Here is a 26,491-nt window from a genome sequence, read left to right on the forward strand (position 1 = left end):
GGTCCCATCACCTCTGCATCCTTCGACAACTATTATATTCTCATCCAAGGAAAGCCACTTTTCCCTGAAAAGGATGCAGAGGGAAAGTGCTTCACTATTGGGGCGGTGTGCCTCGCAACATATTTCCCATGGAGATGTTTCTCACCCCCTCCCAGAAAGAAACCCTCTTTCCTATGAAAGAGACCTTTCATAGTAAAGGGCAAGAACAAAATGCCCTCTTAGGAAAGCCAAGAGAACATGAAGGCACCATGCTTTCCTACTCTATTCAAGAAATTAACCAAGTTGGTTATGCGGGTTGTGCTGACGTGGTTCAACTTCGACATGACTAGCAGGAAACACAAAAATCAGTAATAACTACAAAACTAAACGTACAGAAAATACAGGAAAATGGCATACATCTGGGAGGTGCAAAAAACTCATGCAAGCAGTGCCAAGCTCTTAAAAATTCTTACTTTTTCAATCAAACAAACCAACATTAACATAAAATTTTTGATGGCGGGTCATTCACTATCAGCATTCAAACAATGATGCCCGCATAAGTACCCCAAGCATGCCGATACACAAAGATGAGAATGACCGATATCGACCAGTTTTACAAGAGGACCACATAAACACCTCTCTTGAATGCTATTTTTAGGTTAGTCCTATGACGTGACATCCTAATCTATTCTTAAAACACACAAACTTTCATAACTATCAAAAAAGAACATCAGTTACTGGTGACGAAAAATAATGTAGATGAATTTTGCCCCAAGAACTAGACTGGGAATTCATATTGCATTTGACAGTAAGACTGACCTTTACCAAAAATAAACTTACTATCAATTATAAATTATATATTTTCATCACTGAAGTACACAGTTCTATTTACACATCCATTTCTATTTGGAGCTAAGAACTTTAGATCCTGCTATCTTTTCAATGAAGAAAAAGAGCTTGTGTTGTTAGCTTTGTACACGAATGATGATGATCACTTGATCTGCAGTACAGGTAATAAGAACGTAAGAAATTGCTATAAAGCCCAAGGCCTTGACCAAATGCAATGCCTGTTTGTCCCAAATAACCTTCAAATGCCTCACTAGTATAGATGCCACCTCCACCACTGCCATCACACCAGTATAATGATCATCATCATCAACAACCTACCACCACCACCGTCATAATCTCCATCATCATCAGAATGACACCACCACAACAAGCACCATAATCACCAAGGATCGCACAACTTTTTAGTTCGCCCTGCAATTATCCTACTCCATTCATTTTGCACCACTATCAAGATGCTCAAAAGTATAAAATGGTGAAAGAACATTATCCCACACAATAGGCATTATATTAGAGAGGCAAGGCATTATATAACAGTATATGACACGCAATCAACAAATAACAGTACCATCCTTGCCTTCTGACAATCGGATTCCTAGTGTTAGAAATCATGTTCAGCATCTCTCAGACTAATCTAGTCCAATACATAAATGAAGAGAAGAATGAAAGCCAACAGCCTGACATACAATATTAGATCCAGCAGTATGAGGAATTGCTCTCATATGAAGGGCAGGAAGAATATGTCTACGTTAAACACAGTCAGCTTAGAGAGAACCCCGAAATAATAGTACCCTTAAGAATTAACGAGCTGCTCATTGTCTATTCGCCAAACATTGCTTTATGTTCATGAATACATAGATCATCTCTTAACCATGCTATAATCAAAACTCTCCTTTCGGGTGAGATGCATCAATTAATATGTAATCACAAAGTCGAAGCTTTTAAACACCTTAGTTTTTTATGACAAAGTATATGACACGCAATCAACAAATAACAGTACCATCCTTGCCTTCTGACAATTGGATTCCTACTGTTAGAAATCATGTTCAGCATCTCTCAGACTAATCTAATCCAATACATAAATGAAGAGAAGAATGAAAGCCAACAGCCTGACATACCATATTAGATCCAGCAGTATGAGGAATTGCTCTCACATGAATGGCAGGAAGAATATGTCTATGTTAAACACAGTCAGCTTAGAGAGAACCCCCAAATAATCGTACCCTTAAGAATTAACGAGCTGCTCATTGTCTATTCGCCAAACATTGCTTTATGTTCATGAATACCTAGATCATCTCTTAAACATGCTATAATCAAAACTCTCCTTTGGGGTGAGATGCATTAATTAATATGTAATCACAAAGTCGAAGCTTTTAAACACCTTAGTTTTTTAAGTTCTAGCCGTGCTTGGACAGGACCAAGCAAGCCCACAAGCACCTATCCCCTTTACTAACAATCACCGATAAGCAAATGACTAACAGCACAAACCTAGAGGCGCTTGAATTAACGCGTGTCTCAGCCATTGATGTATTTTACTGTGAAGCAGAATAGACCATATGCATTATGGTTGTTCTAGCATAAAAAAATGCTTCTACTGATTGATATAAATGTCTTTCAAGTTTCAATGATTCATGTTTGTGGATCTCAATTTCATCAAACTCTGGATCCTATTGCTTGTCCCATAACATATCTAGCAGTAAACTGATTACCGAATATAATCTCTCACGTGAACGGATCTGATGTTATATTTACAGGTGGATTGTAATCATCATAGTCAGTGACACTAAAGACCAATATGTTTCAGTGGGAATTGACAATGTGTGTCTTCGTTCACGTGTTGGTACTGACCAATTCACTAGCAGACGTTAACAAGTTCAGACATGTTTCCTTCCTTACCTCTAAGGATTCATGAAATAACATATTGGAGGTGCCCAGAATTAGCTACTACCAAAAGTACTTTTAGTCTATATACACAAAAGTACAACTGACAAATGCACCTCATGCTCTTTTGAATAATAAAGTACCCTTGCAAGCCACCACCATTGTACTTCAAAAAGTTTGGGTGGAAAAATGGTTGGAAACTTGTTAATGTCCAAGAAAAGCACTTGGTGTGAACAAAAAGTATGTTGGGATCTCCATGTGCATGCATGTGCTTGGTAGTGGTGATACCATAAACATGGTTCTTTAGCTTAAAGATCACCAATACACCACCAGTTTCCAATCACACAAGCTTGTGTGCTGGTGGTATTGATGCCAACCAGCAAGGATTTCTAAAGTTGCATACCAAAGCCAAAAAAAGATACACCTGCCGGGGTTAAATCTGAGCACAGATGTCTAATCTATTCTTGAGCAGCATCTTACACAAAAGAAATGGAAGTTGAGGTACAGGTGAACAAATTGCACAATAAGAGTACATGTAAGTAAAAAATGTTGATGCAGCATGTAAGAACTTTACATTTCAGATATTAATATTGAGCATTTACATGGTATATTAACCAAAGATAACAGTACTACGTACATTTCGCACATACTTAAGTCCATATTGGGATGCAATAGCAATGACACTATTGACATACAGCCTATGTTTGGGAGCCTTGAATGGGAGATTGTGTTGTGGTTTCTGCCGTGCTCTCCTGGTCTCTTGCTGTTTGAGAGCAGTGGTATTGCTGAAACAATGCATTGAGACTGGTGTTGGCAGGCCCAACACCACATTTCAACACCTTTCACAAGAGGATGTTTTTGGCAACTCCGCCACTCAACATAACACATTGGCAAAACAATATTTTGTCAACATACTGAAACCGTGTTTCCATCCCATTGCAAGGCTCCCAAACAGTCATAAAAAAATCAACACAACCACAGTGAGAAACCACAGTGAGAAATATAATACACAGGAAATGAATCCATCATGCACAGTATTACACTAGCCTTCTAACGCACCAATCCATCATAAAGAATTCATATAGAAAAAAAGAGGGAACAGAGTGGAGCAGCATCACATAATGTTGCAACGAAAGCCAGCAGGTAGTGCTCAGGAACAGCTAGAATCTACTCAGTGGTACAAAATCTATAGACCCTGGTGCAAGATGAGACCCGAACCAGCAATAACTGAGTACTTCATCAGGTCATCAACCTTTCTCACCACCTGCTGCTCTAGCTACACACATGGAATTACACCTTGATATGCAATCAAACCAGAAAAATCCTTCTCCTAACAGAAAACCCATGGAATTGAAATGTAGAACACAATTAATGAAAAAGCACCTAAGATTTCTGAACTCACATGTTTTTCCAACCTCAGCAACACTAGGCCACGTCCTTCACAAATTTCAAGTGTTTCACCATCATGAGGATCTCATACAGGTCCAATGGTTCAGGCCATCCACAGCAAAAAACATATGCCACTTTTCATGTCATTTGGCCACCACTTTTCATGGCATTTGGCCATCACAAATATATGTATTAAATTTGTACACTGCTAAAATGATCACTGGCTGAACAAAAGCAATGGACAGCTACGAGGTTGACTGCTACAGAGAAGCAGAAGTCAAGAAAACACAATTCTGACCAATGAATTAGAGTACCTCCATGTTTAATTCAAAGTCGAACATTATACTCACACATCTAGATGGTGAGCTCAGCTTACTAATTAGTGTCATCAGTATTGTCAAAAAGAACATCAGATGCTTATCCAGCGTCAGCAGCAATCAGCTAGAATTTCATCAAATAATGAGAGCAATGTTGCTTCATACACTCTCAGTCATCACAGCTACAATCATGCTTTTCACGACCATATCACTACCAAAGTGAAGGATACGACCCATCACGAACATATCCTAACAGCTACATAGAAGATAACAGTAAATATGAATGAAAAACATCCAAATATGGTGTCTCAAAAAAGACATAGTTCAATGTCTAATCAACTCCACCTATATAAGTACATGAGAACAAAAACAAAACTTACGAATTAAAAGTAGTTTCAATCTACAACTATTCCCAATCACGAACTGCAAAAGTTTCTGATGGTTGATCAGCACCAACAAGCAGTCACAGAAACTAGAGTTCTATGGTGAAACTTGTGACTCTATGATAAGTCCCATAAAGTAAAAAAAACAAGCTACTTGCTCCGAACTGAGTTCATCACTGACAAAATTCATAACATAAATGCAGCAGACTAGAAAACACTGATTGAGCAACCAAAGTCCAACTGAAACAGGTTGATCAGGGCCATAGCAGCTTAATAATCCTGCAAAAGTACAAAATCAATAAAACAAAAAGATAGGTTTCACCATCAATAATTAACCTGTATCACATTTAATTTGTAATAAGTGGCATTGTTTCATGGAAACACACTCACAGATGCTGGAGACCTTTCGTTTGAACTTCTTCCAGAAGGACTGTATGGTGGGGACCTATTATCAGGGCTCCCCTTGGAAGGACTTTCATTTTGGTGGCTAGGAGGACTCTTGCTGCGAGATGGTCTTCTTCGAGGGCTAGGGCTTCTTCGAGGGCTAGGACTTCTGCGAGGAGGACTGCAACATAATAGCAATTTATTTGTAGTATGATGCTGTTAACACCCATATTTCTGTCCCTGAGCTTAGCAGAACCAAAACTCACCTAGCATAAGAGCCACTTCTGCTCCTTGGCTTATCAGATGCCTTTCCTCTATCACGCCCTTTACGATAATCAGGGCTCACACTCCGACTCCTGCTTCGGTAATGAGAACTCCTTTCCCTTCCACGGTCCCGATGGCGGTCATACCTTTCAGCACTGCGGCTACGACTTCGCCTCCTATAATCCCTATCACGATACCTGTACATATACAAGACTACCAAATTTGAGGCAGAACTATTTCATAGGTAAAACTGCTAGACAGATACAACATAGAAAAGGAAAAAAAAAGCATTTGAGGGTTCGTGATAAGGTAAGAAAAGCTATTTCCCATAATATGAAAGAGAATGAAACCAACAGAAACTATACTATAAATTATATGTGAAGTTAAAATTGCATAACTTTACCATATAAGTTTTATCTTTAATTACATCACTCAATATTGTACACAATCTAGTAAAACAATACCTGGGCCTAGGGCTGTAGCTTCTAGATCTGCCTCTTGACCTTGGGAAAATTTCAACAATCCTCCCCTTTTGTCTGATAATAAAAAAGGTAACATAAGACAAAATGTCATAAAGTATATGCTATTATAGCAGGCAAGCAAAGCAAACATGTTCAAACCCCAGAACTTGTTATTTGCAATGTTAATGAGAACTAACAGTTCAAGATGAAGGCAAAGAGATGATGACATAGCTGTCATAGCTCCTTACAATGCAAATTATAACAAAGTCAGGGCATGGACATTTATGTGCATATCTAAGTCGCTAATAGACACAAGATAATACAGACAGTAAGGTCAAAGATCAAGGGTCACAGTCTACTGGCATAAATAGAACAGGTGTCGGAGAGATGGTAAGAAGCCATTAAGGGTTCAGGCAACACATTAGTCACTACCAGTACTCCAGCTGAAAAAATGAGATGGTGCAAAGATTCAACCATTTACCGTTTGGCTAATGGAAGATCAATGCTAGAAAACAAAATAGCAGGAGATCGTAGAAAGCAAAGCCAGCATGGAAGTCTATTCAGAGTCAACTCCAGCATTCAGCAGCATTAACATTCCCCTTTGATTAGGAGTTAAATTATGCATGTCTAAAGGAAATAAGTATCACTCCCTTGGCACTTACCTATAAACCAGTTCAGATGCATCACTCCATAAAGAAACTATGAGAGATTTCATGCATAACACCTGTGCCATGAGAACTGTCATGTCAAGCCCATTATGGACAAGACACTGATCACCCTTGAGATGCCTCACAAAATTGTTTTCATATAATCTTACTTCTTTCAAAACTAATCTTGGAATGCGAACAAAGGAAGACATTTTGCAAAGGCCTGATTTGTAAGAAAACTTGTACATGACCTATTCCAATCAGAAAGCAGAGACAAAATTTTGTGTCTATTTTCCAAATCCTTGCACTCGATCACCATAATAATCAGCAATCACATTGAATATGCAGAAACATGTCCTCAGCACCATAAGAGTCATAACCAGACTGCAATTTTAAGTATCTATTAGTCATTCTAGATCCTTTTGATCTAGACCTATTAAGTTCTGAGGACAATATTCTTATTCTTGACTTCGTTAATGGCTTTCATGCATGGGATAGAGATTTTTTTTAGCGGATCAGAAGATGAAGCATACCGATGACATGGCCAAAGCAATCGCTCTAGATCCTTTTGATCTAGACCTATTAAGTTCTGAGGACAATATTCTTATTCTTGACTTCATTAATGGCTTTCATGCATGGGATAGAGATTTTTTTTTAGTGGATCAGAAGATGAAGCATACCGATGCCATGGCCAAAGCAATCGCTCTAGATCCTTTTGATCTAGACCTATTAAGTTCTGAGGACAATATTCTTATTCTTGACTTCGTTAATGGCTTTCATGCATGGGATAAAGATTTTTTTTTAGTGGATCAGAAGATGAAGCATACCAATGCCATGCCCAAAGCAATCGCTGATGCTAATGCAACAGAATCTTATATCAGAACCAGAAAACAATTCTACTAGAAAAATCGAGCATTGCAACTAGACTACTCCCTATTCTCTATACATAATAATAATGAACAAGATGCAGTAGAAAATGCAGGAAAAGAGCAGACGTAACTCCAATAAAACAGTGTTTTATGTGGTTAGCAGTTGCAAGGTGTTGCAGACACCAAGTAATGGCCATTAAATGGCCCATCTTAAGTGATGCTGCTCAAATAAGCAATCAGCACAGCTTTCTAGCAAGTTGGCCAGTCATAAATTAGATGAAAGGTATACTGTAGCAGGCTGAACAGGCAGGCAGCACATAAAGATAACAACACCAAAAGCCTGAGGATTCTCTTCTGAGGAGTAGATTATACCATCCAAAGAGTTAGGATGATCTCTAATTTAAATCAGGTAGGAACTTCCTTCTTAGTGTTAAAAATGTAATTCCTTTAGTCTTTTAGTCTAGTTGTGTTTTCTAGTTAGATTGTAATTAGGTTAGTTTTTACCTTTTTATTTTTTACATTCTTAGACCTTTTGCTTTTTGACCAAAAGTCAAAAAGCACTTTGTACCTAAGAGTCGTTGGACCGCTTCTTCCTTAGTGTATTATAAATATGGGGTGATACCCCCTTGTAACATATGACTCATGAGTGGGTGTTTTCCCATTTGAATAAAGATTATCTTTTTTCGCTGATTTGTGTACACTTTTTTTTGTATATTGTATGAACCCTAGTGATTCTTGTGAGTGTTTATTCTTTATGAACCTTCGTGGTTCTTATGAGAGATCTTTTGTGAGGATCATTTGAAGATTCGATTGTGGGTCTCATCTTCTTTCATGGTATTAGAGCTCGGTAGTGATCAAGCTATTTTTATGGGTGCATCAAGAAGCGTGCCATTCAAAATTTGAAAAGAAAAGTAACATTCTTTTCAAGTATATGTGAAGTTGTGATCGTGCAAAAGCTTGAGGAGCACTCGTACTCACTATCCATGGTGGAATACATATTCTCTCTTCTCTTCTTTTCCTTTACTCTTTTTTTTCTTTTCTTTATCATTTTCTTATCCAAACCTTGTAAAATGGATGATAATGGTAATGTCACCATTAAGATTCAAATTATGTTACATGGGCTTCAATTATGAAACACCTTACATAGAGAAAGGGGTTGCGGGAATTAGTGGATGGGACCGATTTAGAACCTATGCTAATTCTTACAAAGATTGAAAGAGAGAAAAAAATGTCTCTTATAAAAGTTGAAAAAACTAAAGTCATTACCAGTTACGAGGAAAAGTGAAAAGAATGAAGAATGGGACACACCAAGATTATGTCTTGCCTCATAAGTAGTGTGAATATGCTAATGATGCTTGAGACTATCTTAAGAGAATGTATTCTGTTAAAGATATTGCACATGTGTGCAATTTACAAAACCAAGTTCGAAATATGGTTCAAGGAGACAAAAGTATTAGAGAATACTACAATAGCTTGTCTGAATTATGAGAAGAGTTGGCTCTTCTTAAACCACAGCGGCATTTCCCACAAGACATAGAACTCCGCCAAAATCAAATTAATGCAGAGCACTTTTTCCAATTTGTTAATGTAGTAAGATCGGAATTCGAATCTACCAAGTTCATTGTTCTTCATCGATGGAAGGTTCCCTCAATAGAAGACACAATAGAAGAATTGAGCATGGAGGAAAATAAGCTCAAGAATAAAATCATCAAAAGTGACGAAGACTCGATTCTAGCCATATCTAGACCGGGAAACCATGTTCGTACATACAAACCTCCAAACTATGGAAGGACAAATGATAAGAGAAATGGAAATGAGTTTGAAAAAAGAAAAGTAATTGTTACTATTGTCGAGAACCGAGACATGTAAAAACTTATTGTCTGAAGTTGAAGAAACTATATGAAAAGAAGGTTGCCTCTGTTGGACCTCCTCAAGAATCAAGTGAACCATCCATCAAAAGCATTTACTTAACACAATTGGTGAAAGCATTTCAACCTCTGCTCAAAGGAGCATCTTCATCCATTGGAGTCGTCGTATCTTTCGTTGGCATCTCCGACCCTTGTAAATCTCTTTGGCTCCTTGATTCCGATGCTTCTTTTCATATGACACCAAACATTAATATATTATCCGAATGTGATAACTCAAATGGGTCAAATGTTTTTACGGTTGATGAAACATCCCTTGAAATCAAAGGAGTAGGAAATTTTGAAAGTAAATCTCTTTGGCTCTTTGATTCTGCTTCTTTTCATATGACACCAAACATTGATATATTATCTGAATATTATAACTCAAATGGGTCAAATGTTTTTACTGTTGATGGAACATCCCTTGAAATCAAAGGAGTAGGAAATTTTGAAAAAGGTTTTCAAAACTCAAAAAGATTTTGCATTCCACAAGTTAGATATATTCCTAAGCTCAACATAAATCTTTTATCTGTCTCACAATTATTTAACCATGGATGTAATGTTTTCTTCTCTTCTCGTGGATGTCGAGTGTAGGATCACCAGTCAGGGAAGCTGATTGGAGAAGGCCATAGAGAAGCAGGTTTGTACTACATGGATTTTTTGAAAATACCCTACAAGACATTGTTTTGTAATATTCAAAAAGTTGACTTAGATCCATGACACAAGAGACTTTAACATCCTAGTGTATCCAAGCTCTAATTTTCTTCAAAAATGAAATATTTTTGTAATTTTGAAACTTTTACATGTGAAAAAAATATATTTTTGAAAAAATGAAAAGATTACCTTTTCAAGAAAGAACCTTTGTCTCTTTACGTTCACTTGAGTTAATACATTCGGATGTACGAGGTCCCGCACCTGTTATTTCAAAAGGTGGCTTTATGTACTATGTAATTTTTGTAGATGATTACACAAGACATACTTTGATCTATTTTCTCAAACATAAATATGAAGTTTTCTCACTTTAAAATAATTCATAATCTAGTTAAAAATCAATTTAAGAATGCTATTTTAATTTTTCGCACTGATTCAGGGAAAGAATTTTTGTCAAAAGAATTCAAAGATTATTTGAATCTATATAGTATTACGCATCAAAAATCATGTCCTTATACCCCTCAACAAAATGGTTTAGCACAAAGAAAACGTAGACATTATTGAAACAACAAGAATTTTACTTATCACACATCAAGTTTCAAAGATTTTTGGGGTTGAAACTACTTTAACTGCAGTTTACCTTATCAACATAATGTCATCTTCTTCATTAAACAATATTTCACCTGTCGAAAAACTTTTTAAACGAATCTCAGATTACTCTAGGTTAAGAGTTTTTGGTTGCAAATGTTTTATTTTTTTCGACAAAAATGACAAACTCTCTCCTCATGCTATCCCGTGTGCCTTTTTAAGATATGCAAGTCATTAAAAGGGATATAGATGTTTTGATCTCAAAACCAAAAAATTTTATGTATTAGGGAATGTGTCCTTCCTAGAAAAAGAAAGCTTTTTTAAAGTGAGAACTCTAAGAAAATAGATGAATATTCATTTATGTTGGACTTAGTTCCAAAAATTGATGAAAGTAATATAGATGAGAGTCAAGAAGAGCAACATGACACGACAAATACAGAATCATTTAGTAACCATCCAGATTGTATTAAATACTCTAGACGAGGTAATTTAGAGAAACCATGTGCTCTTGAAAATATAGTAAAGGACAGGACCAAGTGTCCACTAGAAAGTTGTCTAAAGTGTCTAAAGCTCTCAAAAAAATTGTCATATGAGTCTTTTTCACCAAAATATCAAGCCTACATTGCTTTAATACACTCCTATGTAGAACCTTCTAACTATGATGCAGCAAAAGAACAATCTGAATGGGTCAAAGCAATGATAGCACAATTAGAGGATTTAGAAAAAGCAAATACTTGGGCTATTGAAGATATTCCACTAGGTAAAAAAACCTATAGGTTGTCGATGGGTGTATAAAGTTAAAACCAAGAGCGACAGCACTCTTGAAAGTTTTAAAGACCGATTAGTCGCCAAAGGCTATTCCCAAGAATATGGAATAGACTATGAAAAGACTTTTGCTCCAATTGCTAGAATGACCACAATTAAGATCCTAATAGCTCTAGTGTCTTCAAAGAAATGTCATATATATCAAATGGATATTAAAAATGCATTTCTTAATGAAAATCTAGCTGAAGAAGTATATATGGAACCACCGCCTGGTATCAACATTCCAAAAGGAAAGGGTCTTCGATAAAATAAAGCCTTATATGGGCTTAAGCAAGCTCCAAAAGCTTGGTATGATAAATTTAGTCAAGTTATGACCGACTTTGGTTTTCAATCTTGTCTTACTTACACAGCTTTGTTTGTTAAGAATTCTAATGCAGGTATTATCATTTTTTTTTTCATCATGGGAAGTGATAAGCAGGGAGTTGACAACATTAAGAAATTTCTCAAAACACATTTCGAAATGATTGATTTGGGTTTTTTTTTTTTAAATCTTGGTATAGAAGTTGATTATTCTTCTAGATGCTATTTGTTAACCCATTCTAAATTTGTCGTGGATATTGTTGACAAGTCTGGTATCTCAAATGAAAAACAGGTTGACACTCCTGAAGTGGTGAACATCAAAATGAAGATTAATGATGGAAAGCCACTTGAACATCCAACACCTTACAGACAATTTGTCGGGGCGCTGTCTTATCTCTCTATTACAAGACCCGACTTTGTGCATGTTGTCCACACTGCAAGTCAATTTTAGCATGCTCTGACCTTTGTTCATATGAGAGTTGTTTTACACATTATTAGATATATTAAAACTTTCATTTTTAAAGAACTTTTTTTGTCTACTTCCTCCTTAGATTTGACCGCTTATACTCATGCAGATTGAGGACGTGATCCCAATGATTGACACTCAACCATTGGTTTTTATGTGTTTTTAGGTGAATCATTGATTTCATGGAGGTGTAAAAAACAAGAAAAAGTCTTTATCTCATCAACTGAAGTCGAGTACAGGGCGATGGCTACAACCACTATACAAATAGTCGGGCTAAGTCATTTGCTTCATGACATGGGTGTTAAAAGTACAAGAGCATCAAAACTATGCTGCGACAACAAAAGTTCTATTTATATTGCCAGCAATCGGACATTCCACAAACGCACCAAGCATATTGAGATGCATTGTCACTACGTGCAAGAGGAATTTCTGCATGACACCATTGATCTTCCCTATGTTTCCTCAGAATATCAACAGACAGATTTCTTTACCAAACCTCCCGTTGCTCCTCGTTTCCACTTTCTCTTGAACAAACTTTCGTTTATTCAACCCCAAGTTTGAGGGAGAGTGTTAAAAATGTAATATTAAATATAATTCATTTAGTCTTTTAGTCAAGTTGTGTTTTCTAGTTAGATTGTAATTAGGTTAGTTTTTACCTTTTTATTTTTTACATTCTTAGACCTTTTGCTTTTTTACCAAAAGTCAAAAAGCACTTTGTATCTAAGAGTCGTTGGACTGCTTCTTCCTTAGTGTATTATAAATATGGGGTGATACTCCCTTGTAACATATGACTCTTGAGTGGATGTTTTCCCATTTGAATAAAGATTATCTTTTGTCATTGATTTGTGTACCCTTTTTTTTGTATATTGTATGAACCCTAGTGGTTCTTGTGAGTGTGTATTCTTTATGAACCTTCGTGGTTCTTATGAGAGATCTTTTGTGAGGATCATTTGAAGATTCGATTGTGGGTCTCATCTTCTTTCATGATATTAGAGCTCGGTAGTGATCAAGCTATTTTTATCGGTGCATCGAGAAGTGTGCCATTCAAAATTTGAAAAGAAAAGTGACATTCTTTTCAAGTATATGTGAAGTTGTGATCGTGCAAAAGCTTGAGGAGCACTCGTACTCACTATCCATGGTGGAATACATATTATCTCTTCTCTTCTTTTCCTTTACTCTTTTTTTTCTTTTCTTTATCATTTTTTTATCCAAACCTTGTAAAATGGATGATAATGGTAATGTCACCATTAAACTCAACGATTCAAATTATATTACATGGGCTTCAATTATGAAACACCTTACATGGAGAAAGGGGTTGTGGGGATCAGTGGATGGGACCGATTTAGAACCTATGCCAATTCTTACAAAGATTAAATGAGAGAAAGAAATACCTCTTATAAAAGTTGAAAAAACTAAAGCCATTACCACTTACGAGGAAAAGTGAAAAGAATGAAGAATGGGACACACCAAGATTATATCTTGCCTCATAAGTAGTGTGGATATCAAGAAATGTTAAGTCTTGCAAAATTTGAATATGCTAATGATGCTTGAGACTATCTTAAGAGAATGTATTCTGTTTAAGATATTGCACATGTGTGCAATTTACAAAACCAAGTTCGAAATATGGTTCAAGGAGACAAAAGTATTAGAGAATACTACAATAGCTTGTCCGAATTATGAGAAGAGTTGGCTCTTCTTAAACCACAGCGGCATTTCCCACAAGACATAGAACTCCGCCAAAATCAAATTAATGCAGAGCACTTTTTCCAATTTGTTAATGGAGTAAGATCGGAATTTGAATCTACCAAGTTCATTGTTCTTCATCGATGGAAGGTTCCCTCAATAGAAGAATTGAGCATGGAGGAAAATAAGCTCAAGAATAAAATCATCAAAAGTGACGAAGACTCGATTCTAGCCATATCTAGACCGGGAAACCATGTTCGTACATACAAACCTCCAAACTATGGAAGGACAAATGATAAGAGAAATGGAAATGAGTTTGAAAAAAGAAAAGTAATTGTTACTATTGTCAAGAACCGAGACATGTAAAAACTTATTGTCCGAAGTTAAAGAAACCATATGAAAAGTAGGTTGCCTCTGTTGGACCTCCTCAAAGGAGCATCTTCGTCCATTGGAATCGTCGTATCTTCCGTTGGCATCTCCGACCCTGGTAAATCCCTTTGGCTCCTTGATTCCGATGCTTCTTTTCATATGACACCAAACATTGATATATTATCCGAATGTTGTAACTCAAATGGATCAAATGTTTTTACTGTTGATGGAACATCCCTTGAAATCAAAGGAGTAAGAAATTTTGAAAGTAAATCTCTCTGGCTCCTTGATTCTGCTTCTTTTCATATGACACCAAACGTTGATATATTATCTAAATATTATAACTCAAATGGGTCAAATGTTTTTACTGTTGATGGAACATCCCTTGAAATCAAAGGAGTAGGAAATTTTGAAAAAGGTTTTCAAAACTCAAAAAGATTTTGCATTCCACAAGTTAGAGATATTCCTAAGCTCAACCAAAATCTTTTATCTGTCTCACAATTATTTCACCATGGATGTAATGTTTTCTTCTCTTCTCGTGGATGTCAAGTGTAGGACCACCAGTCAGGGAAGCTGATTGGGGAAGGCCATAGAGAAGCAAGCTTGTACTACATGAATTTTTTGAAAATACCCTACAAGACATTGTGTTGTAATGTTCAAAAAGTAGACTTAGATCTATGGCACAAGAGACTTTAACATCATAGTGTATCCAAGCTCTAATTTTTTTCAAAGATAAAATATTTTTATAATTTTCAAACTTTTACATGTGAAAAAAATATATTTTTGGAAAAATGAAAAGATTACCTTTTCAAGAAAGAACCTTTACCTCTTCACGTTCACTTGAGTTAATACATTCGGATGTATGGGGTCCCGCACCTGTTATTTCAAAAGGTAGTTTTATGAACTATGTAATTTTTGTAGATGATTACACAAGACATACTTAAATCTATTTTCTCAAACATAAATTTGAAGTTTTCTCACTTTCAAATATTTCATAATCTAGTTAAAAATAGTCAGGTTAAGTCATTTGCTTCATGACATGGGTGTTAAAAGCAGGGTTACCGGAAGCGCCTAGCTAAAAGGGGAAGCGCGCTTCGGAAGCGCGGAACGTCGCACTTCCGAAGCGTGGGGGGAAGCGTCCCCCTTTTTTGGGAAGTGCGCTTCCCTTTAATGGGGGACGCGTTTCCCTTTAATGGGGGACGCGCTTCCCTTTAATGGGAAGCGCGCTTCCCATCACGCTTCCCCCTCGCTTCCCTTGTTTTTTTTCAAATTTTTTTGTATTTTTTATTTTTTATTTTTTATTTTTTTCGCTTCCCCCTCGCTTTCGAGACGCTCCCTGGGTCGCTTCCGAGACGCTTCCTAGGTCGCTTCCGAGACGCTTCCCGAATCGCTCCTAAGTGGTCCCACGCTTCCCCCGCTTCCTAAAATTTTGGAAGTGCCTCGCTTCCCGCTCCCGCTTCCTGTATCGCTTCCCGCTCCCGCTTCCTCAACTGGCAACCATGGTTAAAAGTATAAGAGCATCAAAACTATGTTGCGACAACAAAAGTTCTATTTATATTGTCAGCAATCGGACATTCCACAAACGCACCAAGCATATTGAGATGGATTATCACTACGTGCAAGAGGAATTTCTGCATGACACCATTGATCTTCGTTATGTTTCCTCAGAATATCAACTGACAGATTTCTTTACCAAACCTCATGTTGCTCCTCGTTTCCACTTTCTCTTGAACAAACTTTCGTTTATTCAACCCTAAGTTTGAGGGAGAGTGTTAAAAATGTAATATTAAATGTAATTCCTTTAGTCTTTTAGTCTAGTTGGGTTTTCTAGTTAGATTGTAATTAGGTTAGTTTTTACCTTTTTATTTTTTACATTCTTAGACCTTTTGCTTTTTGACCAAAAGTCAAAAAGCACTTTGTACCTAAGAGTCGTTGGACCCCCAACGGCTCTATTTAGAGTCGTTGGGAGTCCAACGACTCCCTCTTGGTTTCTTCATTAGTGTATTATAAATATAGGGTGATACCCCCCTTGTAACATATGACTCTTAGTGGGTGTTTTCCCATTTGAATAAAGATTATATTTTTTCCATTGATTTGCATACCCTTTTTTTTGGTATATTGTATGAACCCCAGTGGTTATTGTGAGTGTGTATTCGTAGTTCTTTTGAGAGATCTTTATGAGGATCATTTGAAGATTTGATTGTGGGTCTCATCTTCTTTGACTTAGGACTCCAGCATGCGAACGCAATGAACACACACTATTGGATTCCCTTGTCAGACAACACAAAACATACTTAAGGTTGGGTTCATGTTGAAAAGCACCAACCTGATCACGATGTGAACACGCAGCTTGATCACATTGTGATTCTTCCAGGTCCTGATAAGGACGCTCCCCCAGTAACCGAATCCAACATATTCGGTTCCACGTTTGTTGCTTGACGCCTTTTTTATCAGTTGGTTATTCTTATCTCTATTCATTGTATATCCCCACCGAGTTTGTAATCATAAGTACATTTGGTCCCTAGCACCTTGCAACAAGTTGTTGCCGCCTATAGCTCCTTATATATATCCCTGTTGTAATCAGTGACTTATGACAACAAAAATAATATGACAGTGCGCACTTTCTCCCATGGATGTAGGCTTAAAGCCAAACCACATTAACTCATATGTTCTCTTCTCCGCTTCTTTTATTCTTTTTATTTTATTATGGTATCAGAGCATTTATCATGGTATCAGAGCAGGCTCAAACTAACATGTAACCACCACAACACACATCTCTATCACTAGTCGATGACGGAAGGAGAGAACGAGTTAAGTTGCATTGGTTCTCCTGCGTGCGTCGCGTTGAAAATGGTAGTGCAAGAGCAAAACCCAACGCTAAAGATCACCACCATGCCATTGAATGGATCCAACTACATGACATGGCTGAAGGTTGTCACTCTCTTCCTCAACGGGAAGTTCAAAGTGGGCTTCGTCAATGATAAGATCATTCCTCCAAAACTTGAGGACCCAACCTATGATTAGTGGAAGTTAGGAACCACCTCGTCATGTCCTGGTTGTTGAACTCCATGAACCCCAATATAATTGAGGGATTCCTATTTCTCGACACTACCAAAGACATATGGGACTCCATGAGAGATATTTATGGTGAGCAGAACAACCTCGCCAGAGTTTACCAACTCTGGCAGGATATCGCTCACCTGACCAAAGGTGATAAGTCATTTCACTCCTATGTCACATGGGTGCGGGTGCGGCACTTTCAAAAAACTTGGGTGCGGGGGTGCAGGTGCAGCAAATATATATATATATATATATATATATATATATATATATATATATATATATAATTTGTGCAGGGGAGGGGTCGAGCCCCTCCCTCTGCTCTCTGTGTGCAGCTCCCTGTCCTCCCTCTTTGTGCAAAGGAGGGGTCGAGCCCCTCCCTGCGCTCTCTGTGTGCAGGGGAGGGGCTGAGGCCCCTCCCTGTCCTCCCTCTTTGTGCAAAGGAGAGGTTGAGCCCCCTCCCTGCGCCCTCTTTGTGTTGGGGAGGGGTCGAAGAGGAGAGGAGGAGAGCAAAGGGAGTCAGGGGCATAACTGGAGCGGTCGGCGGCAGCGGAGTGGTCGGCAGTGGCGGAGCGGTCGGCGGAGAGGAGGAGGTGGCGTCGAGCTCCCCTGAGAGACGTCGGGAGGAGAGGAGGCGAGCGAGAGAGCAGAGGAGCGCGGGAGAGGAGAGGATTAGGGCAAAAAAAATTGCCCTAATCCTCTCTTCGCAGCCCATTTCATCAGGCAAAAACTTTTTTTAAGTCCAAAAATTGGACCAAAATGACCCTGGGTGCATTGACTGCACCGGGTGCCGCACCCACACGCGCACCCGCGTTGCATCGACGCGGGTGCGGCACCCGGTTTGCCGAGTCCCTGTGACATAGTTTCACTCATACCTTAGCTCCCTGTGTGGCAGGTGGGATGAAATGAATCTATATTGTCCAATCACTAACGATATAGAGATCATCAATAAGCGTGTAGAGAAGGACAAGGTGTTCAAGACCCTTGCCGACCTCGGACAAGACTATGACAACATGAGGAGTCAGATCCTCATGTCCAGGGAATTGCCTCGCTTCAATGAAGTTTGTGCCATCATCCAACGTGAAGAGACACGCCAAAAAGTTATGGGTTCTGAATCCAAGCCCCCACATCAAAACGCATGAGAAAGCTGCTTTTTCTAACAACTCTAAGGAGAGTTTGACCAAACCCCCACCCGAACATGCGGGGAACGAACACCCACCCACGGGGCCGAGTGAGGCCTCGCTGCAGTCACTGAAAGAAACTTGGTCATATAAAAGATAAATGCAGGGACCTTTATGGGCGCCCTGGGCAACAAAAGCAGCAGACCAATAACAAGGGCTCAAAAACAGAAACCATCGTGGATAACCTCGCGCAACTTTTATAACAAATCAATAAATCCAACTTAGTGGTGATACTCGAAGGTGAACAAAAAGAAGCTACAGATAACATGTCTTAGCTCCAAACTTATCAATTCCAGATGGGTCATCGACACCGGCACTACTGACCATATGACGGGCAAGGTCGATCTGTTGACAAACCTATGATCGACCAACAAAGGCCCCGTTAGCATCGCTAACGGATCTCAGATCCCGTCCAAAACATTGGTGATGTCTCTCTCCTTAACGGCTCAGGCCCTTCAGAATCCTTATACATTCTCTCTTTTTCTTCTAACCTCATGTCTGTTAGTAAGATTACAGAAAGTCATAACAGTGTTGCGATTTTTTCCTCTAAGCATGTGGTTTTTCAGGATCTGAACACGAGGAAGGTGATGGGTAGAGGACACACAATGAATGGGCTCTATCTTCTTGATACGGAAAGTTAGGCCCACATTGCTCGTAAGACGACTGACACAGACAGGAAGTGGCACTCAAAACTTGGACACCCCTCACCAAATTTTAAAAAGGATATTCCCTGATATCCCACTGTCTCAAATGTCGTGTGATGCATGTCAATATTCCAAACAAACCAGAATCCCTTTTTCTTTGTCTAAAACAAAAAGTGATGAGAATTTTTCACTTATTCACTCTGATGTAAGGGGGTCGACTCCTATTGAATCGTATTCTAGTTTCAGATACTTTTAACTTTACTGATGATCGCTCACATGCAACGTGGGTATATTTGCTCAAACACAAGGATGAAGTCTTTGATACTTATAGGGAATTCGAGAACATGGTCAAAACCCAATTCAGTGCCAAAATCAAAACCTTTTATTCGGACAATAGGACAGAGCATGTCAACACCAAGTTTGTTGAACACCTTACCAGTCGTGGCATTACCCACCAAACCAACTCCATCGGCACACCCCAACAAAATGGTGTCGCCGAGCATAAAAATAGAACTCTCTTAAACATAGCCAGGGCCTTCATGTTTCATATGAACGTCCCCAAGCGCTTCTGGGCAGATGCCATATCCACTGCCTGCTATGTGTCAAACCGTCTACCCAGCCAAGCCATCAACTACATGACCCCCATGAAAATGATTAGGAGAAAAAGTCTACACTTGTCACATCTACGGGTGTTCGGGTGTAAGCGCTTCGTCCACCTACAAGAGCGGCATAGAGACAAAATTGAAAAAAGGGCAACTAAATGCATATTCCTGGGGTATTCTTCTGTAAAGAAGGGATACAATTACTACGACCCCCTGAGCAAGAAACTCTTATTCTCCTGAGATGTCGAGTTCTTTGAGGAAGAGCCCTACTACCAAGATAAGGATTCATCCTTTTTCGACAACGAGCTCTAGGGGGAGTGCACACCACAGAATACTGCCCCGGTCCTACCCGCCATAGATGTCAAAGATGTAATACTTACCAAATCACTGACAATGCGTCGTCTGAGCGTCCCAACACCAACACCTCCACTAGTCCGGGTGCACAGATGTCTGTTGAAAGCCCCGTTGAGAAAGCCGTCATACCACAAAAATCCGGCAGAGCTACCAAATGCCCCAGCAGACTGAGAGACTTCTACACCTACTTCGCCTCTAGATCTACCAATCACCCTATTGAGAGGCATGTATCGTTCGACGACTTCTCAAACGCATATCTCTCATACTTATGCAACGTATACTCCAATACAAAACCATCAACATTCAAAGAAGCCAATGCACAAGAAGTGTGAAGAGCAGACATGGATGAAGAACTTGCAGCTCTAAAAAAAATGGGACATGGAAAGTCATCCCCCTCCCCTCGGGCAAGAGACCAGTGGGTTTCCGATGGACATACAAAATCAAGTATCGCAATGACAAAACTATTGAACGGTATAAGACGAGACTAGTCGCAAAAGGGTATACCCAGGTGAAAGGAACCGACTATCACGAGACTTTCACTCCAGCTGCCAAAATGAATTCCATCAGCAATCACTTGTCTGCCGCCGCAAATCAAAGATGGCCTCTATATCAACTTGATGTCAAGAATGCTTTCCTACACGGAGAACTTCAAGAAGAGGTATATATGAACCTACCACCAGGACACCCCAGTACGGGCAACAAAAACCATGCTTGTCGATTAAAGAAAGCCATGTATGGTCTCAAGCAGTCATCCCGTGCATGGTTCGCAAAACTCAGTGACGCCCTCACACAGTTTGGTTTTCAAAGAAGCCCATCTGAGTACCTCATGTTCAGCAAAAGAAGCACCGCAGGTACTGTCATTATCCTCATCTACGTAGACGGCATCATCATAACAGGGGGCGATCCAAGGTTAATTAATGCAGTAAAGGACCATCTCCGTCAAAAGTTTAAAATCAAAGATCTTGGAAAACTCCACTACTTCCTTGGTATAGAAGTCGCACGGTCAGATAAGAAAATATTCCTGTGTCAAAGGAAATACGCCATGGACTTACTCAAAGAAGCTGACATGCTTGGAGCCAAGCCCATCAACAGACCAATTGACCAGAACCACAAGGCCAATAAGGATGAGGGAGAACCCATACGTGACATCAGCAGCTTCCAAAGACTCATGAGACGCCTAATCTACCTCACCATCATGAGACCCGACATCACTTATGCGGTCAATCTCGTCAGACAATTCATGCATGACCCAAGGATCCCTCACTCGGCCATTGCTCATAGGATCCTAAGCTAAGTCACAAGGATTCGGACAACCAGGTGCCGCACCCGCGTCGACGTGGCACGATGCAGGTGCGGCACCTGGTGCGGTCAACCCGACCCTGGGTGCGGTCAATGCACACAAGGTCATAATTGTCCAATGTTTGGACTTTAAAAAAATGAAGCCCGATAAAAAAGGACTGAGAGGAGTATTAGGGCAATTTTTTTTGCTCTAATCCCGACCTCGACTGCGCGACGACCCGACCCGACCCTGACGCCGGCGATGACCCTACCCCGACGTCGGCGACAACCAGTCTCCCTACCCCGACGCCGGCGACGACCTCGAGCGACACTGTCCGGTATGCATTCTCTCTCTCTCTTGTTCTCCCCTTCAATCTCTCTCATTTAGATTGATGAAATATCTGTAATTTTAGGTGTTGAAAAATATGGTTTTTATTTATAGATGTTCACGTTGGGTTTTAAAGCAACGATAATTAGATTTTTTTTATAGAGGTTCATGTTAGATTTTAGGGAAAGATATGGTGTTATTTATAGATGTTCACGTTGGGTTTTAAAGCAACGAGAATCAATTTTTTTTTACAGAGGTTCATGTTGGATTTTAGGGAAAATCTGGTTTTATTTATATTATAGATGTTCACGTTGGGTTCTAAAGCAACGAGAATCAGATTTTTTTTATAGAGGTTCGCGTTGGATTTTAGGGGAAAATGTGGTTTTATTTATAGATGTTCACGTTGGGTTTTAAAGCAACGAGAATCATATTTTTTTTTAACAAAGGTTCACGTTGGATTTTAGGGAAAAAAATGGTTATATATATATATATATATATATATATATATATATATATATAATTTTTTATATTTTTGCCGCACCCCCGCACCCAAGTTTTTTGAAAGTGCCGCACCCCCGCACCCGCACCCACACCCATGTGACATAGATCCTAAGATATATCAAGTCATCACCAGGCAGAGGAATCCTCATGCGCAGGTACGGTCATACGAAAAGTCACAGGATACTCGGATGCCGACTGTTAGGAGATCCAAACGACAGAAGGTCCACATCAGGATATTGTATGTTCGTAGAAGAAAATTTAGTTATATGGAGAAGCAAAAAACAAAATGTTGTGGCCAGATCAAGCATAGAAGTCGAATATCAGGCAATGACCTTTGCATCCTGCGAGCTTATATGGATTAAAGCTCTCCTACGTGACATGGGAATTTCCAACCTCGAGCCCATGAAACTAAGATGTGACAATCAAGTGGCCATCTACATCAGGGCAAATCCAGTTTTCCATGAGCGAACAAAACACATTGAAGTTGACTGTCATTTTGTGAGAGAGAAGATTCAAGCAGGGATCATATCCACCTCGCACGTCAGGAGTACTGACTAGTTGGACGATATCTTCACTAAAGTTGTCCGGAGTGATAAACTTCAAGACACTGAAACCAAGTTGGGACTAGTCAATATTGAGTTCCGACTAGAAGGAGAGTGTTGAAAAGCGCCAACCTGATCACGATGTGATCCTTCCAAGTCCTGATAAGGACGCTCCCCCAGTAACCGAATCCAGCATATTCGGTTCCATGTTTGTCACCTACTGTCTCCAGACGCCTTTTTATTAGTTGGTTATTCTCATCTCTATTCATTGTATATCTTCACCGAGTTTGTTATCATCGGTACATTCGGTCTCTAACACCTTGCAGCATTATCCTTATCAAGGATAATGTTGTTGCCGCCTATAGCTCCTTATATATATCCCTGCTGTAATCGGTGACTGATGACTGCAGAAATAATATGACTGTGAGCAGTTTCTCCCGTGGATGTAGGCTTAAAGCTGAACCACGTTACACCTGTGCTCTCTTCTCTTCTTTTATTCTTTTTATTTTATCAGTTCACTTATCAAGCACCCTCCCTTCTCAACCAAATATATGAGCACCTAAGCCTATGACATAAGTATGCAAAGATGGCATAATTCCGTTGACAGTGTAATGAATTAGATTCATGGTAAAGGGAAAACTACAGCTTCTGGTACAAAAGAGAGATAAGCCACAGATTAGCAACATATACTGCAGTAAGCTTTCCTTATAGAGTCCTTCACCCTTCCCCTCCATAAATTCTAACATGGTCCATCAGGCAACCACTTTCTCACATCATTGTTTGCCCGAATCAAGACGTTGGACTCCATAACTGAAAAATATCCATAAGAAAGATTTGAAAGCACAGAATAAGAAAAATGACAAACGAAACAGAATATAACAAAGATCCCATTCATCCCCGCAATGGAAAAGTGTCTTCCTTGAACATGGAGCTTCTAATACAACAAAACTTACATAACCATTTCTAAAACTTGATTGTCCTGGAGTGGATGCAAATGTGGTCTCCTCCTTCCAAACTAAACATGGCCACTAACTTCTTGTTTTTTGTTCTGCACTCCGGCAGTCTATCCCACACAAGCACTCCTATTTTACCTCCATCAGCCCATGATGTGTCGCCCCTAATTGTCCATACTCCTCTAAGTAGAAACCTCTATAAAAGAAGCCATAACCCATTATCCGTATGACACCAGTGGCAGTTCTTCCGCTTATTGCAGAGGAAGGAAAGATTAGATCATTGGATCTTAAGCTGCCACTAAAACATTTATTGGGTCTACGATCTACCATATCCGAGTAAAAAATTGAACTTTTAGTAATTATTTAAGGGTCGAATAAATCCTACATATCCCCAAGTCATGTTCACCTGATACTAGATTCCTCCAAATAATGAAAAACATGAAATTTGAATTTCAATAGTCCTAACAACAAAACAAACTAATCGAACAAATCCCATGAATAAGCCCTGAATGGCCTGAACCGCATTCACGCCCTAAATTGGACAAGGACAAGAAAAAAACATTCAAAAGGATAGCCAAAAGAAAAGGGGGCGAAAAAATCCTCTTGTATGTTCATCACATGAAGCTAAGAACTAAAAAAAAGAAAGGAAGAAGAGAAACCAACATGCGCTCCGCATTGGGGCCGTATTTCGCAAACTGCACCATGATTTCTCTGCCGTCCACGGTCCTTCCTGAAACGGTGAAGACATGGAAGGGGAAAAGAAACGATCAAAATGCAACCTTTTTTTTCTTTTTATTTAGAATGATGAAAGAGAAGATGAAAGAAAAACTACCATCGAGCCGGTCGACTGCCATCTGCGCCTCATCTGCATACTTGTACCGAACAAACGCAAACCCCCGCGATTCTCCCGTCCTGTAGATGAAAGAGAACACCGATTTTTTCAGAGATTAAGAGGGGGGAGAGAGAGGGGGGATCGTGTACCTCTTGTCCCTTGGGATGAAGATGTCGACAACCTTGCCGTAGCGGTCGAACAAGGGGAAGAGATCGTCCGCCGTCGTTCCTGTTTCAAATAACACCCACCATCATCAAAATAGCACCAATAAAAGACAACCACCATCCTATTTCTTCTTCTTCTTCACGAAAAGAGAGAGAGAGGGGTAGGTATTACGGAAGGTGATGTTGAGAACAAGAAGGGAGTAGGTGTCTTTGATATCTGGAGGGCCTGATCTCCCAAAATGCGACATCTTCTTCTCCTTTTTGTTTCTTCACGCACGCAGAGAAAGAGAGAGAGAGAGAGAGAGAGAGTATATGTAGACAGAGACTGGGGCTCCAAGCTCATCATCCTCTCTAGAACTTTACTTGGTTGAACCGTCTTATTATTTTTCTTCTTTATTTTTATTTTTTTTTTGTTATTCGTTTGTGCATTTTCTTCTGTTTTTAATGGTTCGGGAAACTGGACCAACCCAGACCCGTTTTTTTTGTTCTGTGACGAGAATTTCAATGGATGGTTTCCAACTAGTTTGGGTGGTTCTGAATAGTTATACCCTCATTCGCCTGGACCGGAACCGTTTCAATACCGATACCATTGCTTAAATTTTGGTTATACTTTGAATATATGTTTTATTTTTATCCCAGACAAAAATTAGTCACTCATTACACATGTTATCTTTTAAGAGATAGTTGACTTAGAATCAAGTATGTGTGCAAGTAATATTTGTACAACTTCACTCACATAATACAACCAAGTTTTGCAAACTCATAAACTTTTATTCACATTTTACCTTGAATAGCCTTTTTGACTTAGTTAGGTAGACTTATAATTAACTTGAGCTATAGTTCAAGATCAGCTTAGGTTAGTCGTTAGGCTTAGAGTAAAACATTGACAAAGACAAGGTCTAACCATACTAATGAGAGAGACAAGAAGAGCACTAAGAGAGAGAGGAATGAGAGTTAAGTAATGAGAAAAATGAGAGAATTGAGATATATATAGGCCTCCACCAACTAGCAACAAAGGGTCTAGATTGGTTAAATGACTAGCTTTAATAGCCCAAACGGCTAGTCAAAGAAGGTTCATTGACTAAGTGCAGTCAACGAGCAAAAAGAGTATAACCCTGGTCCAAAACAATCATATAAAGGTTACGAATGTCCAAAAATTGAGTCTTGATCAACAGCGGTTAGAGATGTTGGACAGATCAAGGGTGGCTCAAATGGGTAGAAAAACAAATATATATATATATATATATATATATATATATATATATATATATATATATACTAACAAATATATATATTTATGAAAGAACCTTATAAATACTAAACCCTAAACAAAAAAATCAATATCGAATGTTAAATAAAACACATGTAAACATATATAAATCTTCAATAACAACTAAACACAAATAATACAAGGTTTATTTTTATTATTATTATTATTATTATTATTATTATTATATATTCACAAAGTTTGTACTTTGATTGCATAGGCCTTATTAGACGGTGAAAGTCGAGGACATTAACAACTGGTGTTTGCAAATATTGACAGACATTTGTGAATCTCCTTGAAGAGTATTTACTTAAAAGAGGTTCACATATTATATTTGCTAAATTAGTACTGTGTTTATGAAAGCCATACTTTATTTGCAAAAGGTCTCATTAGAGTGAAAAAGTCGAAGACATTCACAACTAGTATTTGCAAATTTCGATACACATTTGTGAATATCCTTGAAGAGTATTTACGAAGGCCCTCAACAGGTTCACATGTGCAAAATGCAAAAAATTCTTTAAAAAGTCAAGATCTGTGATTTTGGATATGCGAGAAATTTTGTCAATTGCTAGGTATTTT

At 38.8% G+C, this 26,491-nt stretch overlaps 1 protein-coding gene across 3 annotated transcripts; it reads right to left on the reverse strand.

Annotated features, from left to right (window-relative positions):
• Positions 1-4,212: 4,212 nt before the first annotated feature.
• On the reverse strand, positions 4,213-24,981 carry LOC149813623 (uncharacterized). Of its 3 annotated transcripts, none has more exons than XR_016428363.1 (9): positions 24,818-24,981; positions 24,631-24,709; positions 24,482-24,561; positions 24,313-24,379; positions 5,908-5,979; positions 5,446-5,640; positions 5,186-5,360; positions 4,793-5,074; positions 4,213-4,668 (listed from the first exon to the last, which is right to left on the reverse strand). XR_016428363.1 is itself a non-coding variant. In XM_089992254.1 (8 exons), the coding sequence occupies exons 1-8, from the start codon at positions 24,891-24,893 to the stop codon at positions 5,066-5,068; spliced, it is 753 nt and encodes a 250-aa protein (XP_089848380.1). In that variant the 5' UTR covers positions 24,894-24,980; the 3' UTR covers positions 4,694-5,065. The 3 variants fall into 3 exon arrangements, 1 of the variants encoding a protein (XP_089848380.1); XR_016428364.1 differs by having other exon boundaries at positions 4,213-4,661; positions 24,818-24,980; XM_089992254.1 differs by lacking the exon at positions 4,213-4,668 and having other exon boundaries at positions 4,694-5,074; positions 24,818-24,980.
• Positions 24,982-26,491: the final 1,510 nt, after the last annotated feature.

The sequence above is a fragment of the Nuphar pumila genome, chromosome 16 (genome assembly GCF_984573655.1).
Source record: "Nuphar pumila chromosome 16, dmNupPumi1.hap1.1, whole genome shotgun sequence".
Classification (NCBI taxonomy): Eukaryota; Viridiplantae; Streptophyta; class Magnoliopsida; order Nymphaeales; family Nymphaeaceae; genus Nuphar; species Nuphar pumila.

Excerpts from the sequence above, each read along its gene's own strand:
- LOC149813623 (XM_089992254.1), bottom strand. The coding sequence starts at position 24,893 with ATGTCGCATTTTGGGAGATCAGGCCCTCCAGATATCAAAGACACCTAC. Across the intron at positions 24,562-24,630 it reads TTCATCCCAAGGGACAAGAG|GACGGGAGAATCGCGGGGGT; the intron begins GTACACGATCCC and ends TTTCATCTACAG. Across the intron at positions 24,380-24,481 it reads GGCAGTCGACCGGCTCGATG|GAAGGACCGTGGACGGCAGA; the intron begins GTAGTTTTTCTT and ends TCACCGTTTCAG.